The sequence below is a fragment of the Numenius arquata genome, chromosome 10 (genome assembly GCF_964106895.1).
Source record: "Numenius arquata chromosome 10, bNumArq3.hap1.1, whole genome shotgun sequence".
NCBI lineage: Eukaryota > Metazoa > Chordata > Aves > Charadriiformes > Scolopacidae > Numenius > Numenius arquata.
In genome coordinates, this window is record NC_133585.1 from 45,600,874 (window position 1) to 45,621,323 (window position 20,450).

A 20,450-nucleotide genomic window follows, 5' to 3' on the forward strand; every position below is an offset into this window, starting at 1 on the left:
TTTTCTCCTTCATTCTAAGCCCAACTAAACATGTTTCAGGTTTGAGTTTGGCTTTAGGTACCTCCAAATGAGATTTTATAATATATGCACCTAAGGGTGAAATGTAAGAAGATGCTAATCATGATTTTTAACTTTGCCCTACATAATAAATAATGTGTGAAAAGCACCCTGCAATCTCCTTTGCATGCAACTGATTTGGTATGGGGAACCGTATATTCTAAACAGATGGTGTTCGGAATGAGTGCACTTCACACCATGGAGAGGTTCACGATAAATGCAACGTCATCGTCATGAAGCATGGTAAATAGTCATGCAGTCACACTATAAAATGCATCCAGCAATGTACCAAACCAGAACCGTACTGACGGATCTGTAGGAAAACATTCCACTTTTTCCACTATGTTTCAAGTAGTAGTTTATTGGTGGCTTCTGACACTGAATACTATGCTAGCAGTTTTTAAGGCAACTATAAAATGAAGGTTCCTATTCATCTTAAAAATGCATTGGTTTTCTTCCTGCTGTTCTTTTTTCCCCCACATTGCCTAGTCTAATGGAAGTGGCCATAAACAGATAACACATCCAGTACAGTCCACTGTGATTTCACCAGAACAAGGATGCATGCTCATTCTGGTGCAAGGAACCAGGACCAACAGTCAAGCAGTTAATCACTTTGGTTAACAGGAAATGTATTATGTTCTCTTTGGTGGTTTTGTAACTGGACAGTAGGCACAGCCTAGTGCATCCTGTTTGCAACCAATAGCAGAAGCAGATGAAAGAGCGCGATATTTGTCATAACCATTTCTAAGAACAAAAACATGGTGATGTTTTTCAAAAGGCCTTTGAATGTTCACCAGATGTGGAGCACATGTGGCCCTCGAACGCGAGAGAATAATGCGACAATAAAGTTGAATCAATACAACATGTGCCAGTAATCACACCAAGATGACATGCAAATGTTTTAAAAACAAAAATATGTAAATTATTTTTAGTTCTTCAGGACAGAAAAACAGGTCACCTGGTCATCCATGAGTTGCTGTTTCTATCGCCGTTTGAGAGCCCATCTGCATGAAATATGTTGCTCCCTCTGTGAGGCAGCATTTAGCTTTTGTATTTTTAAGAAATTTAGTTCCAGTGCCACTACTTGCTGAAAACATTTAAGAGTTAAAAGATTTAAAGGTATCCTCTGCCTCCACATACTTTATGAAAATAAAAGTCCTATGAGCAGCATCTGCAGGAAAAGGACAAGGTAACTAGTGCCCAGTGAGAGTGCTTTCCTGATGCCTTAGAACCGCGTGTCCTCTTTTGACTTACAGAAGGGAAGCAGGATGAAAAAAGGGCACACTGCTTCACGCTTGTCTTTTCTTCTCTATGTCCACCCATCAGATAGTAAAGAAATCATTCCGTTTCCAGTAGTGATGACTTCTAATAAAGAGCTTGCTCAGGCTATGGACAAAACATGAATGCACACAGTGATAGGCTAGGAAACAATTAATTTCACAGAGGCAACCAAACTATTTGCAGATGCTGACATTTGGAGTTCAAACTGATAGCCTTACACAGTTTGAACTCATACAGAAAAAGTTTCATTCCATGTAACTGCAAAAACTGGGTGAAATTAGAACCCAAATACTGAACTTTTGCATCCTGCTAATAGACATCTCAGCTACTATGCCCCCTGAAATGCATGGTGTCTTCCCAATCTATGTTTGTTCCCAATGCCTGCAGTCAGACCCCTACCAATTAGACGTTGGTACAAGTGCCTTCAGTACATTCAACCTCTTCTCTGCAGAGAACAAGCACATGAATCTAAAACAGTATATAGACAACACAAAACTTTGCCTACGTCAGTGACTGACACTCCCTTGAAGCAGCAGCAGCAGCTCATATCTTTGTGTATCTGCTGCCATCTCCGTAGATGCAACAAAAAGATGCAGTGAACCATCTCCCTTCTACAGTAGGTAGATTCTCAAACGACCTTTTTTCCAGGGGACATGGAAGAAAAAGCATCAATTTTCCAACAATTCTGGCAAAAGCCAATCTCTCACCAACATAAGCTTGGAGAAAACAGTAGATAAGAGGTCACAGAAGGTGCTGCCTCAGTTGTTCTAAAGGTCTCCAGAACTACTGTGGAATACAGGGTACTTGAGTTTTGTGTATTGACTCCTTGAGTACTGAGTATTTTCTGAGCAATTCCAGAAATGAAATAACCTGGACAGAAAATCCATCTATAGTCTGGGGAAAAACCTACACAAAGGGGAGGCAGGATAATTCAATTAAGACAAGTGATTAAATTAAGACAAGTGACAACACTATGCGAGGGTAAGTCAGATGAAACTATGGAGTATGTTTGAATCCTTTGCCGTCTATGGCTTAGAAGCTATTTCGCTCTCCCTAGACTTGGGGATGGGTAGGGAAGAAATACTAGAAGAGAAACTGATGGATGGAATTAAGTCACATTTGGAGAGTTTCTCATCTCTGGCACATTACCTTTTCCTCTTCTTTTACTAATGCCCTCGTTAAAAAGAATTTGAAACTTTTCCCATCCCCAGGCAGAGACCCAGACTATCATTTATCACTTACCCGTTACCTACATTTTACTCTCCTGAAGGATAAACCTACATCAGCCCGACAGTTGTGCTGAATGGCAGTGCTTTATGGACTAAGCCATTTATTTCTTGTAACTACAACCATATGTTTTAACCTGCTACAAAATTATGAAATACTTCCCCATCAATAGTCCAAGTTGGATTTCTATACTGAATTGCCTAATGTGAATGTACAGCATTTCTGCACTCCAAACAAACAGAGCGAGAGGAGGTAAATAGCAGTTAACCGTATTCATGCCTTATTAGACACAGCTGCACAAACGGGCTGTCGTATTTCATTAGAAAATAGCGTACAAGTTTTACGTGTGCGTGGTGCCCTTCATTTCTACAGGCAACATGACTATTTTGAATTACAGAAACACTCACAGAACCATATGCTATTTGTTTTAAAGGTACACAAAGGCAAACACCCCGGGATGGGGTGGTGCAGGGGGGGTCATCCAGAGAGAAATTTAATTTTTTCTGCTGTGCCTACAACATTTTTAATTAACAAACCATTCTTATAGAATACATGAAAGAGTAAACACAGAGAAAACAATGCTACAGAAGCTTCAGACTAGGTATGGGTCATTTCTAGGTATGGAGCAAGTGTTTCCTTTTGGAAACACTTTTTGGAGGGAGGTGGGGGGCAAATGAGAAGGAAGCAGTCTTGTTACACCAGCGTGTCCTGTACCAGCCCTCACGCTGCTCTGTGCCAAGCTGGGAACACCACAGCCAGCAGGCAGCTTCCAGCATAAATCCACTTTCGTCAGACCTACGGTATGCTGACTTTAATGCTCATGTATCCAAATATGGTGCCATGGGGTGAAACAGGTGGGCTTCCAAAGAGGGATCTTCTTAGGTCAAAAAAGTCCCTAGAAAAACTTCATGGCAGTAAAAGGTAACTTGGCTGAAGAGACATGAACTGGAGAAAATCTAAAGACAGATGACCACTAGAACAAATCTCTCTCGGTCTCCCAAGAAACCTCAGGAACGTGTAGGAAACACCTACTAGGATTGAGTCACTTGTCCGTTACACATACCTGTGGGATAGGAAAGGTAGTAGCAACCACTTCAATTAAATCCTAATGTTTTACACCTCTCCAAGAGAGAAGAGTTAGGGTTACAACTTTGTTTAAGGAGAGGTAACTGGTCATCTCCAAGAGGACGCAAGGCAGTAAGTACTACACAGGCAGGCCTCTGACAAACCAGATTTGATTTTAAAAATGATTCTTCGTGACCTACTGCAGAGGTAAAATTCTACCAAGATTTTTCTGGCTGAGTCAGTATGTTGCCTTCAAACAAGATCTGCTTTTCTAACTTAGACAAGGAGAACTGAGCCTCCCTCCTTTAGTGGAAGTCAGAAAATGATATCAAGCAAGTCTATACATCTGCAAACAATGAGATCATAATTTATAACGACAAAAAATCTGCCGTGGCTCCATAGCTGGACTGAGCCGCAATCAACTTGTTGTGTAGTACTATCTTTTGGTGTAGCTTCCTTTGGGGGAAGAAAAACATGGCAAACAGCAATACAGTGTTTTGTGAGTTATCTAACTCACCACTGGTTCAATTTCACCAGGTAAAAGATAAAATCTTAAGTCAGAAAAAACAGTTAAGTCCTAGACCACCTTGATCCTGGCTGGCCTGGCACCTCGGAAAACTAACACCATCTTGTTTTCCATCAAATAAGCAAAATCAAATTAAGTATATACTTACTTTCCTACTGAAAAGGATGGTTTGGGAAAAAGCATTAGCCTTAGAGTCTAAGCACAGTTGTGCCTTCAAAGACCTTCATGACCAACAACAGACGATGCAGGCAGAGGCAAGAGCTGCCATTTGAAGGCAGCAGCCATAAAGACATGTTTGCACAAGCACGTCAAGAGTCACCAAAGTTTATTTTCTTGCTGGGGCAAAAATCACATAGCATATTCTGCGGGACACAAGAAAAATGGAGAGGCCAGGGCTTACTGCGAGGGATCAGTACTGTGCCAGTGGGACTATCTGCTCTCCAGGTTGGGGCTGACTCACACCCAGACATCCCCGACTGTGGGAAAAGCAGTTCGGAGAGCACCTGTGTGTCTGTGCATGTACCCTGTGCCCAGAAACGCCTGTGATCCGAGGAAGTGTGTGGGCCAGCAGGAAGGGAAATATGCAACTCATTAAGGTGGGGAGACAGAGGGAATGCAACGTGGCAGCCCCGCTGTTAATTTTGGATATCGCCCACTGTAAAGTTTACATTAATTTTCAGTTGTGTTGTTTCTCCGCTTTCTCCTTGCCAGCCTGTAGGAAATAATCAAGTTTATCTTCCAAAAAATAAGGAAAACTAAGCTGACAGACTAATATAATCACACTCAAAACCAGAGATATGGTGCTGGCACTATCAAGCTGCTTTGCAGATAAGAGATTCGATAGGTGATTTACTGCCTTTGAACTAACAACCACAATGATAAGCAGTTCCTGTCAGTAGAGTTCTCACCACAAGATGCTGTGCTCTCTGGTGTTGATTTCATTATTATTACAACAGTACCTGGAATCTTACCTAGGGACAACATGTGGACTGTAAAAATAAGGCAATGCTCATTTCCTTAAAGGCTATAATATAATTAGTGAAAGCAGACAAAACCCAAAGGTAAATGCAGTCCTGCTCCATATCTATAGCAGGGGCTAAATCCAGTCAGGATTATCAGCTAAGAAACCCTACGTATCTCTTAAAAACCCCCTGCTTTTCTAACCTAGACAAAGACAAGCTGAGTTCTCTTGACTAAAAGCATCCAAAAATACATCAAACAAGCCACTTTTATCAAAATACATGGGTATCAAAATGAACAAAATGGAAAATAAAATACTAGAGCACAGGAGCCATCTACCTCCCCATCTCCATTCATATTCCACTTTGCTTGTCCAGTAACACACAATTAACACCAAATTAATAAGCTTATTAGCGAGACTAAACACCACAATAACACATTTGAGTCAGTACTCAGCAAAACCTTACCAATTAACTTGCCCATTAGAAGGTTGATGAACTAATTGCTAATGGGATGTCTGTTGCTGAGAGGCACTGCTTACCTGTGACCATAATGGTCACATCCACCGCCATGTAATCTCAACGTGTACCTCTAAAGAAAATGGGCAAGAAAATGCTATCAATTGTTTAAACTTCTAACAAAATAACGTACGTGTGTGTGTGTGTGTGTGTGTGTGTGTGTGTGTAGAGGAGGTGGTAGTGGTTTCTTTGCTTCCCCCCTTGAAGAGCTGGCTCCCGTTGCAATCATTTATACATTGGGATTCTTTTATGTTACAGCAAGTATTTTGGGTTTGTACATAGAATATTAATTTAGCAGCTCCCATTGACTTAGTATGTTTAGCCTTTTCTTCCCACAAGGCTTTTTAAGTTTTATTGATGTGAACATTTGTTCACCTAAGAAAGCCGTTCCTTTATTAAGCATTAATTTTAGAGGCTCTATGTGACCCTTATCTGGATACAAAATATTAGGTCTTTCAGAAAATGAGGGAGGGAGGTCTTTGCTCCTTAAATGAGCGCCACAATGGCAATACTTTGCAATTTTTCAGATGAAACACAAACACATTTCTTTGAGAAGAATACAGAAAGATACTCTTAGCTCCCATGTGATGTGATAACCCTAGTTAAGATATTTTAACCCCTTGTCAGCCAGAGTTAGAAAAACTTCAAACAGTTTTCTTTCAACAGATTAATAAATTGTCAGTAAGAATAGCTTCTCTTCACTCTCCAAGGATTTAGCTAATGTTCAAACAATGTTAAAACAATCCCTACCTGTACTTTATTTTGCTTTCAAAGTACTCTGACAAAAGCATTCTACTCACAGAAAAATAGTTTGTCTAGAAGAATTATACATATAGAGAGAGTAGAAAACTTTGTGTGTGTGTATATATATATATATACACACACACACAGAGGCACACACATATATCTTTCTGAGCAAAACTGTTGGAATGTCTTAATTCTGGCATATCAAACCTGGGAAATGGTCCATAACCAAGCTCCCTGAGAACATGGAATATGAATGGTAACCAACAAGCTCCTCCTCTATGGAGTATCATGATTGGTGCACAAAATCAAACACGCTCAAAGCAGCTCATCACTTCCACAAATTTAGTCCACTGTTTTACCTGTATTGCTGTAGCACTGAGGTTCCCCCAGTGGTTTAAAGCTCTGTTTTATAGAAATGTATAGAAAATGCATAAACACAACTGAATTCTTGTTAAAAAAAAGGTGTCATGAACATAAGAGGCATTGAGCAAGCAAAACAAATGAACTGAGACCATGTGAGGTGGGTGACAAGAAGCAACAGTATTTCAGGGCTTACATACAGCAGTTTTTAAGCAAGGCCATAAAATGTCACATAAATTTTATGTAGAATAAATACTTGCAAAGTTAAAAACATCACATGTATAAAGGCAGAATCCAAATGGGGTTACATGTTCTGGAAACAACTCCCAGTCTAAATGGAGCAAGTCTAACAAACAGATGGTTAAATAAAAACTCACTGTAAATAAATTGGAAGCTAAAGCAAATGATTGCTGCAGGATTATTTTCTTTTCAGAAGTCATCAACAAATTACATTTGATTCTCTAGCTGTGTAAGACAGAATGTGTATCAGTGTCTAAACTGCAATCTCATCCAAAAGGTACCACATTCCAGAGGATGACCTCTGCAATCAACATGGTATCATGCAAGACTCCTAACTTTATGTTGAAAAGTGACTGATCTAATTTCAAGATTCTTTTGTTTTTTCAGTATAACATCTCTAATTACAGGCAGCTAACATCATGGGTCTTTTTTCCAAATACTGTTGCAGTATCTCTTCTAAATAGATTTATTTATCAACATTGTAGGCCACCAAAAAGACAATTTATTGCACTGAACTGAGCTACGTAATTGTAAATTACACATAGACTAAGGCAATATAAGAAATAATAACAAGAGATGCCAATGATCTTAATCTAGTCTTCGTAGAAATAAAGGTCTCACTGCAGCCGAATTATTAATTCTTCTTACAGAGCAAGAGGAATCACTCCAAAAGCCTTTCTATTTCCCCACTGCTTTGTATCAAACTCTTTGCTTGGGCAGCCCTGAAGCCCCTGCTTGAGCTTTTGGTTTATACCAGTTTAGAGTCAGTAAATGTCACCTCATAATTATTGCACCCTGTAGAAAAGCGGAGAGGTCTGAAAACTACAGCAAGTTCTAGGCAGGGAGAGTCTGCAGGCTGGTGTCTTACAGTTTCCAAATTTATTGGCACGGGGTCCTGTGCAGGCATGCGAATGCGAACAACGCCTACCGAATTCTGCAGTGGCCAAAAGTGCAAATAAATAACAATGTCATCTTTGATTGATTAAGTAATGAGTCATGCGTACCCTGCATTTGTAAAAATGGTAGAAAATCACAACACAGGATGGAATGGTTAGGAACATCCTAGTTATTAGATCTTGCTACTGAAACATTAACTGCAATGTAAAATGCTCAGCTGTACTGCAGTTTTTCCACTTCTTTTTTTGTGAGTTTACATTCTAATATTCAGAGGAGAAAGAATGATGTCATTTTATTAACCTCATAACCACTTTCCGCCAACAGAAAAATAAAAACATTGGAATGACCATCTGGCACGAAGTTTCTGTTTCTCTTAAAAACACGTCTATATTTTCTGTTTCTCAAGACACTGTGGAAAAAAAAAATATCTTCTGACAAATTTTACAGCAACAAAATGGGAAAATAGAAATAAAATAAGATACAACTAATTAGTATTTGGAAATTTAAACATGAAAATACTATTCTGTCAGGAGCTTACCATGTAAATATGTGTACGTAGCTTCCAACACCAGAGTATTTGACCTACTTATATTATTACCGGGAGCCACTAAAAACTCCAGATACTTTTCCTAAAATATTAGAGTGTTCTCTTTCCTACAATAGCAAAGCTTTGAAAAAAAAAAAAAAATGGAAAAGAACTTGTAAAGTTTAAAGACCAACCAAGTCATCCTTTGAAAACAAGTAAGTTAACTTTAGAAGGTAACGACTTCGATGGATACAGCACATATTCCATACTGAATTCCCACACAATGACAACTTTGATATATAGATAGATGGCAGCCCCTCTTGTAAGATCTATTTCTGCTTGCTAATTGGCATTACAGCACTCTATTTGTTTTTCTAAGCAGTCAAGGTGATGCACAGTGCCCACCTGTATGTTTTTGGCAGAGACTAGACCTATAGAAATAACACACTTTTGAGCTGTGTAGGCTGATCACAAGCTCAAATCCAAGAGCAATAGGACAATGTGTGTGCAGTGATGGAACACATTGTCATGTCGATTAATAGCTGTCCTCAAAATCTGCTAGAAACATGCCATTTCCAAACTCAGTGATGCCATTTCTGATGCCATGGCTGGGAGATGCTTTGTGTGGGAGCACTGGCCCAATCACCAAAGCACTCGCCTCATAGTGCAGGACACAAAGGGAGTCAAAGCTCAGAGGACACTTGGTCCTAATTCAAGGAGCTTTAAGTCTAAGAAATCAGACAATTCAAATAGGTGAAAGCTGGAAGGATTTTTAGCTGGATATGAATCAGAGCTAATTATAGCCAGCCAAAACAATATAGTCCCCAGTTTGGTCTGTAGTTTTTCATTTATCTGTAGAATGAAACTGTAAACATTCGGGGGATTTTATGTTTTGTGGGGGTTTTTGTTTGTTATTTTTTAGTATTTTAATTCCAATTACCCTTGAGATGATGTGACATTGCTCAGCATCACAAAACAAAACTTTGACAGTACTGAGATCCAACGGGAGCATCATGGCTTCTAGGTCAATACCGAAGCTGTCGAGTTTCCCAGTAAACAGTGAAGTGTTGGTCAGCAGGTAGAAAACCTTTGTGCCACAAAAAATCCCCAAGAAGCAAAAATTCCTAACACTATAATAAAAAATAACAATTAATTTAGTAATCTTTCAGAGTTCCTTACTTTGCCAATGAAGTTAAGATAACAGTTCTGGTACATTTATAGGTTTAAAATGAAGTTTAGCCCAGATATCTTGAAAAAAGAAGAGTGTCCTCATCCTAAAGAAGAAACACATCTCTCCCCTTTTTTAGGGAGGCCAAAATAGATGTTTGCTTTCAACAGTTCTGATGCAAAAAACTGTCTTTGCAAGGAATAAAGCAAGCAATACCAATAATATTGCGGAAGATATTTTTCTTTGTAGTTTGAGTTATTACTAGTCATTATATGTTACAGAAAGAAAACATTACATAGGCATCTACACAGAGAGCTTTCTATCATAAAATCCAAACGCACAGGACCTGGCGTATTAAATCCACTCAGTTTAGAAGAAAGGTTTGCATTTAAAAATGCATAGCAGACCATTAGCTGAGGACAAGAAGTAATGAACCTTTAGCTGCCATGTAGTGTCACGAGTAAACTTTCTGACATGACAATGTCTTTGTTCATAATAATCTACAGAAACTTGGAATCACCTTAAATCCTCCCTCTACTGTCTCATTCCAAAGTACAGCAGTAGAATTTTATATTGCTTGGAGATGTCTGTTTTATTTGGAGGGAAACGCATTTCAAGTACTCCATATGCTATTTGAGAAACACAGTCCGATAAACTTGCTTGCACTGAATAAACCTCAACTTTGCTATTTAAATCGATGGGGCTATTCATAAAATAGACTTCTTTACCCTTAAATCTTGAGAACAAGATTATGCCAGACGGATGCAGCTGATTCCAAGAGGTAGCATCCAACCAGGGGAATTCCAGAGCAGTACCCTTGATGGAGCAACTCCACTTTCTCTTGGGGCGTGTTATGTCCCCACTCACACTGTCTACTGCAGCTGGGTACTTTTAAACTGAATTTGGAGGCAGAAATCCCCTCTCAGTGAATATATGAGTGATTTATGTTAAAAACAAACAAAAATTTTTTTTTCTTCACAGTGTCACATTTTAGAATCATAGAATCATAGAATCATCCAGGTTGGAAGAGACCCTTGGGATCATCGAGTCCAACCATCTACCCTACACTACAAAGTTCTCCCCTATATCATATCCCCCAACACCACATCTAAACAGCTCTTAAACACATCCAGGGATGGTGACTCAACCACCTCCCTGGGCAGCCTATTCCAATGCCCGACCACTCTTTCTGTGAAAAATTCTTTCCTAAGTTCAGTCTAAACCTACCCTGCTGGAGCTTGAAGCCATTCCCTCTTGTTCTGTCATTAATTACCTGTGCGAAGAGACCAGCACCAACCTCTCTACAGTGTCCTTTCAAGTAGTTGTAGAGAGTGATGAGGTCTCCCCTCAGCCTCCTCTTCCTCATACTAAACAGTCCCAGCTCCTTCAACCGCTCTTCATATGATTTGTTTTCCAGGCCCTTCACCAGCTTCGTTGCCCTCCTCTAAACTCTGGAGAGAGCTCCTCTTGTGCTTTTGCATTTCATGGGCCTCTACTGCTTAATAAACCTCTGTGAAAGTCATAATTTTGAGGAGAACAGGGGATATAGCTAAACAGAGCTGAAAAGTGCGGAGTGACAACACTCTTTCTTACTTTCTGTTACCTCCCTAAATTTTAAATCCTCACTTGAAGGAAAGCAAGGCAGTGACATGAGGAGTACTGGGGAGTCGCAGGCAGCATGGTGCAGCATTTAGACTTGTGTTCCCCTTCCCACCTACCAGTTTTACGGATGTTCAAAATTAGAAAGATGGAAAGAGGACCTCAGGAGAAGGAAAAAAAACGATAGCTTGGGATATTTCCTTGGTAAACAGGATATACTGTCTCAATTCACAAAGCATGTAAAACTTCTGGGTAGTGAAAGCTCCGTTGCGTGCAGAGGTAGAGCAGCAGAACACAGAGAAAACTTTTGATGGACAAGATGAATCACCCTCATGCATTACTTGTAACCCGGCACCTCTTTCCTTTGAGGTCAAGGCCATGATCCCATCAAAATCCAGTTTTGCTCTCAGACCACTTATCCATTGCAGGTAAGGAGAGGACAACTCCGTAGTAAGCATGCAGCTGCACTGACTTTCAGTGGACTTCTAGTCTAATACATCTCCAGCAAGGAAATTTGGAAAGAACTTACCAAGACAACACAGGCCTTAAAAACGTACAGATCTTAATGATGATAAAGCATTGGAATTAGGCTGCCTTCTACCTCTGCTAGGCCATTTTTAGAACTGAGTACCTGCAACATCAACTGACAGTAGTGAAGAATCAAGGAGAAGTAAAGAGAAAAAAAATGAAAGGCGTTCATCAATGTAGGAGTTACATTAAAGGTTTAATGTCAGCAATGTGGTTTTTCTGAAAAGCACAAAGTAGACTAAGCAGAGAATCATGAGACCCATCAGAGAGCTCCAGTAATGAGAGAAATTCCAAAACTGTGCAGATTTATTTTTTTGGGAAATCTGAGAATTCTAACACCAGCTGTTTATACTGGGTTATCTCCTTTGGCATCAGCTGAAGTCTGACATGCATCCATCAGCGAAAACTCTAGAATTCCTACACTGTCCAAGTCTAATAATATTACTCCCAGTAGATCTTTCATAAACAGTTGTCGTCTTCTACACAGTTCCAATATAGGATAGTAACAATATCACCTTCATTTTGAAACAATTACTTTATATTGAGGATTTCTAAAGATTTATTATTTTAAAATATCTGAAACATAACAATTATGCTAAAGAATTTCTCAGTAGTCCTGCCGAGATAAACTACCACGGCATCAAATTTAGTGCAGAGTGCTGTGTCCCAACCGCTCACAATGTAATGTCCTAGTTTGTTGGTTTTTTGTTGTTGGTTGTTGTTGGTTTTTTTTTTTTAAATAAAAATATCTCTGTTGTCTTCTGGATGCCTCAGTATTTTGCTCTTCCTACAAACCCCTGTCAACAGATCAGAGACAGGCCACGTGCCCAGAAGCAGATAATGCATGTCAGACTCTGTCTTCAAAATAGAGTCAGTAAAAGGATACATGCTGTACAGATTGTGTAATTCAAAATAATTGTTGTTTGAACTACTGAAAATAAGTATGTGCTTAAGGAACAGTTACAAATGTTAGCCTAGAAAGTTTGCTTTGGCTAATGCATTTTACCTTAATATGATGGGTGGAAGGCAGTGGGTATAATCCAAAGCCACCTACGATTATAAGAGTGCTTGTTATACACTTCTTCTTTATGAAATATATAATTTGGTTGTTTCTTACCTCTGTTTTTCCACTCCCTGTTGATTTATGGCACAGTTTTTATATAGGCAGCTTTCTGTTGTTGTGAAAACAATGCTGAGCTTGCAGCTTTATTTTGACTCTAAAGCTGAACTGGTTTTAAGATGGAATGTAGCCTGTTTCTGAGAAGAGCTATGTGAAGAGCTATATGAAGAGCTATCCTGAGTCACTGCAGGAGAGGGAAGGGGACTACGGGCTGTCAGTCCCAATCTCTACAGTCCAGAAAAACCAAAGAACGGCTGTAATGAGTTCTTTTACTTGAGATGCGTTTGTTTATTAACTACAGAAAGAAGACTTCCTATATTATTCAAAAATATTTCAGTCTTACCAAGAGAGAATAGTTTTTTAAAGTAATGTAGACAAGAGCTTGCTACTATTTAAGTTTTGCATTTTTTGCCCCCCAAATGTCACAGAAATTCATTGACTACATAGCTATGAAGGTATGAGCTGAGTCTTCTCAGAGGACCAGGGAGTATATCCTGCTGCCAGAGATCAGGGGGAGAGTTGGGTTGTTGGTTTGTTTTTGACATCTAGACAAAGACAGCTCATTTTTACAAAAAAAGTATCTGGTTTTAGTTGAGGTCCACACTTCACTCATTTAAGGTCAACTCTAACTTCATTAGAAGTTAGCTCATGAAGATTTGCCTCTTGCTAGGCTTTCAGAATATGGTTCCCATAAAAACAACTCAATGGCAGAAGAAACAGCACAGGGAGGAAAGTTTTGAGCTTTCCCTGAATTTCAGCAGAAATTAACTCTATTAGGTTCTTAGAAAAACTCTTCCTTTGTTTGGTACATCTCCAAAGGTTAGTAGGACAGAGTTCAATATACCACTAACTCTTAATTTCCTGAAAGAAATCCAAGTGTGATACAAAATCGTATGTAAATAATACTGTGGTCACCAACAGGATGCCGTAAAAAACATGACGGTGGGAAAAGCTGAGGGTAGATGACAGCTGTGAGCAAGAGAAACTTTGCTCTCTTGGTGCATGGAATTTCCCACTATGCTTTCATCTGCTCAGTAAATTACACAAGTTTTATGCTCACACAGTAACAAAGTCCTCTCTGCATTTGATTCATTTGATGTCACCTCAAGAAGCATCTTCAGACTGGTACCATTAACAATAATAATAATTCTATCCAATGCTAAAAGTTGTATCACCTTGAAATTTCATATAGATGTAAAACTCTCACCCAGTACAGATTATTTCTGTACTTACCTTTAATGTCTACCCTTTTGCTTATAAAATTACTCTTAGACAAAACTATAAAAGATTAACTGTGTACATTCCCATTCCATTTACCAGTTTGGCAATAAGGAACAGCTTTTTAGCAAGACTTCCAACATACTTCTTCATAAAAAAAACAAGCTACAGAATTCAATAGGAATTCAAAAAATTAAATAAAACATTTTTAGTTAGGTCAAACAGATCCACATAATATGTACCTGCAGAAGTAATCTCTCAAAGGCAAGGAAGTTGTCCCATTTGGAAGTCTGGGGGTGTTTCAAAGTCTGGACCGTGGCCAGCACAAGCTGTAGAAGACCACAATGGTTTTCCAAAGCTTTGAGATTGTTTCTGAAAAGCTGAATGTATGAGCTGAGCTGTTCCGGGGTGACTCTGCCTGTTGAAAGGAAAACAGGACACAGCATTCAGTGGTGGCAAAGGCACATCTAGATTTTTTAAATTATAGTGAATGGACTGTAGAGAACTTTAGAGGCTCTCTCCACTATGGACCAAATCCTAGCTTCACTGCAACCACTGGGAGCTTCAAGCTGCAGCAACAGGTCGGGACAAAGACTTACTTCATATCCGTGAATCGTGGCTTGAGATATGTGATATGGCAGGTGTTTACACACTGACACAAAGGGTAATACCACTTTTTGTTTTCAGGCATAGAGGGACATTCATTTAAACGAGGGAAATAATACTTGACGACTACTTCTAAACAATGGTCGATCTTTCTATTTTTATCAAAAGTCCAGTGGGAATTTGCGAGCCTTCTACCTGACACCAAACCCCCACCCCCCAGCCGCTTCCCAAGGGTGCGTTTTTGACCAGGGTTGACTCAAAAAAAAATAGAGATGATGTTAGAGATCCAAGGAACTCTTTCCTGGAGCTGTTCTTGGAAGGGACACTTCCAAGGTGTGACTCTTTGGTTTCTGAGATGCAGTCAGCGTAGCATGATTTCAGCCGCTATTTGAAAATAAACACCCCAGTGCCCATACATTGGCCTGTAGATCTCTCTTTAATAGGAGAGCATGAGAGGACTCCTTTAGGCCACACAAACACTGCAGAATTAGAGTTATTCCATCCACCATTAAAGTGCCAGCTAAGCTGCTCAATCCACTTGTATTTTAGAAGTGATCTGTTCCAGGGAAAAAGGTCCATAGTACCTCATCTGCCCCAAGAAAATCATCATAGGCCGCATGCCATCAACACGCAAGGAAAAATGGTGTCAAAACACCATCCTAATTGCAAGTCTGGACTGAGATCTAGTCCAGGGATGTTTCATGGCTTCTGGCAGCCTCTGCCAGCAACGAGTCATCTTCCTCAAGCAAACCAGACCTAAAGAGCAGGAACATGTGAGATGGAGCGAGAAGGATTCTTTAACTTAAACAGGACAAGCTCTGGTGCCAGGAAGGCACTAGGCTGAGCTGATGCTAGGCGGTTCGTGGCTTACACCACTGATCATTTTATTCGGTATTTTTCCATAAGGGAAAAGTCTTGTAAGACTGCCACTGTGTTTCTTCTCTGCGTTTGGTTATATCATCACTTTACAAGGCTCTCCATCTGCCTCCATCCTTTCAGTATCATATAAATGATTCCAACAGTGAAGAAACGTTGAAAGCGCTTTCTCTTAGCTTCAGCGATACCAAGGGCAGTCTTTGGAAGAGCATTTAGATTAGGGAAAGCTGCTACATAAAGCAAAAACACACAGGCTCTTTATGTGAATTTTAACAGAAAGCATCAAACCAAAAAGTCAGCAAATTAACACACAAATCAAGCTGCCACCCCTCAGTAGGCCGGAGAGCTGACAAAAGGCTTCCACAGTCAGCCCACATAGGCTAAAACAGCAACCACAGCCATGTGTGTTTTTAGACTAAACACTGGAGCTTTCAGTCTTGTTTTATTTCTTTTAAAGCTGTGTCAGGCAGATTTACACGGTGATTTGAAAGTGTCAGCCCGTGATGCCTTGCAGCATACCTTTGATAATGACTGCATTATTACCTAGAGCAGCCCTGATGTATAGTAGCATATTCAACATCTGATAACTTGCTTCAATTGAGAAAATGTGAAGTTGCCAGCCCTTCCCTCACACGAAACAGTAAAATGGGAGGGCTTTCAAGACTTCTGATTTCAATTTAAAAAAAATAATTTTTCAAGAGTTTTGTTCCATATCATCCCTTGTGAAAGTGAATCCAGATGCAGCACTGGATCAGTCTGATATCCATTCAGCACCATTTCAGATAAACAATCAAATCCTTTCCCACCCTCAGAGTACCACCAAAAGAAAGTCCAACACATATGTAAACATAACTGAAATCCTGACCTTAGCAAGCCATTAACAAAACTTACATTGGCATTAAAGAGTCCAGCATCTCATCTGTGATATTTACAATATCCATGGAACCACTCGAATCCAGGGTTCAAGCGTTCCAGCCAATTTCTACACAGAAATCTCCCTGGACAGCTGGCTGATAAATACCACTGTTCCAGTAGATGAGGAAAGGAATTTGGGAACGTGATTGGTGGTAATAAGCAATTAAATGACTTTTCCTGAGGCCTAAATCCTCATTGCCTTCCCTGCTGCTTGCTCACAGAGGGAGATTTCAGCACAACAGACTAAATTTAATCTAAACCCAACCCTACCAGGCTTTTATTTTTTTAAAGTCCCTCTGCCGATTCAAGTCCTTTTTGTTGCAGTGTGGCAGACAAGTCCTATGAAATGAAGATAGATGCCAACCACATCATTGTGTTTCAATGGTCATTTTGTTCCTTTAAAGCAAATCCAGAGATTCACAGGCAGATGGCGGCAACTACGGCCAGAAAGGACTTTAGTGTGAGTGTCTTGTCCTTCTCTCTTCTCCTCTCCCTGTTCCATCACAGTCATACTCTGCTCCAAACTCTACACCTATGCATAGCCAGATGTCTGTGTGGGCCAGAAAGTCTTAGGGGGACACAGAACTTCCATTATGAAAGGAAAATAGAAAAGCCTGGCTTATATGGGCTCTCTGCCCCACCTGGAAAAAAATAGAGATCTCTATAAATGCAAAAGAGTGTTTACGTTAAGGGCCAATATTGGTACTAAAATCAATGGGCATAAATAAAGCATGAATATATTTACAAAAGACATTAAGAAACGTATTTCTCTGTATCAATCCATCTTCCAATAGTGCAGACAAAACAAATTCAACTTCTAAGGTGGGGTTTGATGAGTGTCTAATGAGCAATTGCATAAAGGCTCACAAGACTTAATTCAATACAAATGGTCCCCTTCAATCCTTCACTCCTTCACTCCTACGATAATTTGCAAACATATTGGGACATACAGATGTTGAATCCCACCTCCAGCTTTCAAGAATTCAGGGCAGATTCCAAAAGAACTACAGATCACTTTTGCCAACTTTTAAATTACAGAAGCTGTACCTTGTATTTTAAAAAAAAAAATAATTAATTGAAAGAAATTATTTTCTTGTTAAATATGAAAATAGCAGCACTGAACACCAACATCTGCATATAGAAAATGCACAGTTAATACTAAACGCACAAATGACGATATGTACAGTTAGACTGAAGGGAAGAAATAATTCTACTACTGATAAGGCAGATCACTCAAGTTAGACGTACTGGGGCAGAAATTACCAGCAACTGGTATTAAAGGTCTGTCAAAAATCTGGTTTTTGAGTAGTGAGAGGAGCCTAAGTGGAACAGAAAGACTTTCACCTCAACAGTTAAACAAAATGTTAACTAGACAAACCACATTTGTAGACATCGAGACACGATTCCACAGTATGACTTTTTTCCATTTTATACTAATGCTGCAGTCTACGTAGTGTAATGCAGGCATCGCTTCAAGAAAATAATTATTTTTCAAGATAGATTTACTGGTAGAAGTAAATTTTTAAAATTCAGAATCTCGAAGCACCTTTTTTTTTTTTTTTTTTTACATAAAGATTTATGGATGAAGGAGGTGTCTAAAGAGCAAAGGTCAGAATTATCAATGCGCTGCTCCAAACATACAGTCCTTATTTTTTCATCTAACACTTAGTTAATTATCTCCATAGGGACAAGAAAACAAGTAAAGAGGAAAGTACATTTTGTGACCAATTGAATAAATAAGTGGATGCTTTTCCAAGACTACAGGAACCGCCAAATACACATAGCTTTAAACCTCGTTCAGTTTTATGCAAGAACACAGAGCTTCTGCTGAGGTCCGTTTTTCACTTGACAGAACCAGGAATAAGAAATGACCTTGGCAAACTTATGTTCACAGGCGAGATTTTTCAAGGCAGTAGAGGGCTGAAAAACTCCAAATAAATTGTTTTCCTCATCCACAGTCTTAGGAATATAGAGCTATCTCCCTCAGTAGCTTGCCTCTGATCATGTCCAATGCCGGATACTTGCAAGGAATGTAGAAAGCTCTTATACGCCATGAAGCCAACTGGGCAACAGTACTGCTAAGGGAGTCGGATATTTTGCAAACTAAGTGAGAGCAATTTAGGAGGATGGATGACGCCCCTTATGTCTCCTTGTTAGTGTATTTTCCAGATGTTACTCTTATTAACTCAAAATGCTTTTGTACTTATCAGGAAGTTTCAGTAACACTCTTTAACAGCAAGTGTCACAAAAATAATTTGATGTCAACTTTTGTTTAGTTAAGTTCAAAAGTCATCCGGTCCTTAAATTGTTAATAAAGAAGAGAAGAACGCCAACTACTCTCTTTGGAGAGATGAAAAGTAGGCCAGTATGAGATGCTGTTTGGCTGGCTTCTCCAGGACAAAGCTCTGGACCCGAAAAGCACTAAACCTTACAGCAGACTGAAAGCAGATGTCACAGGCTTATTTCTAAGAGCGTATGCTCATCTCCCACAAACACAAATCCATCTGCCCTGGGGTTGATGGTCACTTTTAAGACTCTCTCCCTTTTCTACTGCAGGAGCTCTAGTGTCCAGACAACCTCATGGTTACAGGTACGAGCACTAATGGCAAGTCCTCACCACTGCAATCCCAGGATAAGACCATCATTGGGGTTTGATCAGCCCCTGAATTACACCCCAAACTGCATGGCAGTGGCAGCCTCCTGCTGTCTGCCCCCAGCAGCACTGTGCCACCGAGGAAGAGCTGTGACCAGCCTTCCTTCCTCGCTGGCCCTTACTGACCCCCATTCCTCCTGCCACCTCAGCAACAGCTGCAGGACACAGGCATTGGAGCTCAGCCACCTCTCCCTGCCCCTCATGGGCTTTCTGGTCCATCTCCAGTCACTCCAGAGTGGAGACAGAGCATGCCACATGTCATTTGTCTGAAGGTGAGTTTAGCAGTGGCTTTCAAGGACATAGGAGCCATTGACAACAGGGACAACTATATTGAGGTTTAGCAAATTCTGGAATAGTGATACACACCCAGAATAAATAAAGCTGGACTTTATTTACTACAACTAACACTTGCCACGTGAGCCTGAACATCCAACCCAACTTGGCTTCAGTCTCATCAGCTGTAGCGTTGAGTTAGTTATCTCAAAAGTACTTTATTATTCATCCCTAGATGTCTATGGTATGATTAAATCCTTGTTTTAACAGTGTTCCTATACAGATCATTTATATTCACACAAGTGCCATATGCTCTTTTAGCCTTCTCTCCTAATTAGCCTCAGTCTTTTATTACAAAATGGAAACCATGCTTAAATACCAGTTCTGTTACTATTCTTGAAAAAATCTTTTTTATGTCTTAAAACAAAGAAAACCCGATCAATTAGGTGGAACAAATGTAACTAAATCATTCTAATATAACCATCAAGATTTTCAGTTCTAGGCACCTGAATGCAGATGCCTAAATATGTCCCCAGTTAATATTTATGATTCCTAGATCATCTACAGTTTCAAGTTTCTGGGTACATTTAGAAGGGTTTGAGAAACATAACTGGTAGCTTAGGTGTCTCAATATAGATTGATATTTTTTTCTTTTTTGTTCTTCAGAGCTTTGTTTTTAAATGTATGGCAACTTCAACCCATTATTTCCTTCTCTGCACACTCTACCGCTCAGTTTCCCCTTTCCGTTGTTAAATCAGCATGAACAAGAAAGTAACAACCATGTCTAGCTGGGATCTACAATATTCTCTGGTTGTCCTCCCAGATAATTAAAACAAATGTCAGAACTATTTGAATAAATAGGCGAAATCTTATCTTCCAGAATTAAGCTTCCTAGGGGTCACCATCTATAATAAACTTCCAATTTAATACTGGCACACCAGACTTTCTCAAATCCACTTCTTAGTCTTGACTACATATGTATCATGGTCATATTTCATTACCTTATTTTTCACCTCTTCCACAAGGTTAATGAATACTGAGGACTAGGCCAAGTCCCAACCAGAGGGTCTCCAGCCCTAAAAAAAACCAG

At 39.6% G+C, this 20,450-nt stretch overlaps 1 protein-coding gene across 1 annotated transcript in view; it reads right to left on the reverse strand.

Annotated features, from left to right (window-relative positions):
* SCFD2 (sec1 family domain containing 2) overlaps positions 1-20,450 on the reverse strand; it is a 196,645-nt gene that overhangs the window by 128,372 nt on the left and 47,823 nt on the right. The window contains exon 4 of the mRNA XM_074154896.1: positions 14,280-14,455. Within this exon, the coding sequence (XP_074010997.1) occupies positions 14,280-14,455 (176 nt within the window). The remainder of the gene's footprint in view (positions 1-14,279; positions 14,456-20,450) is intronic.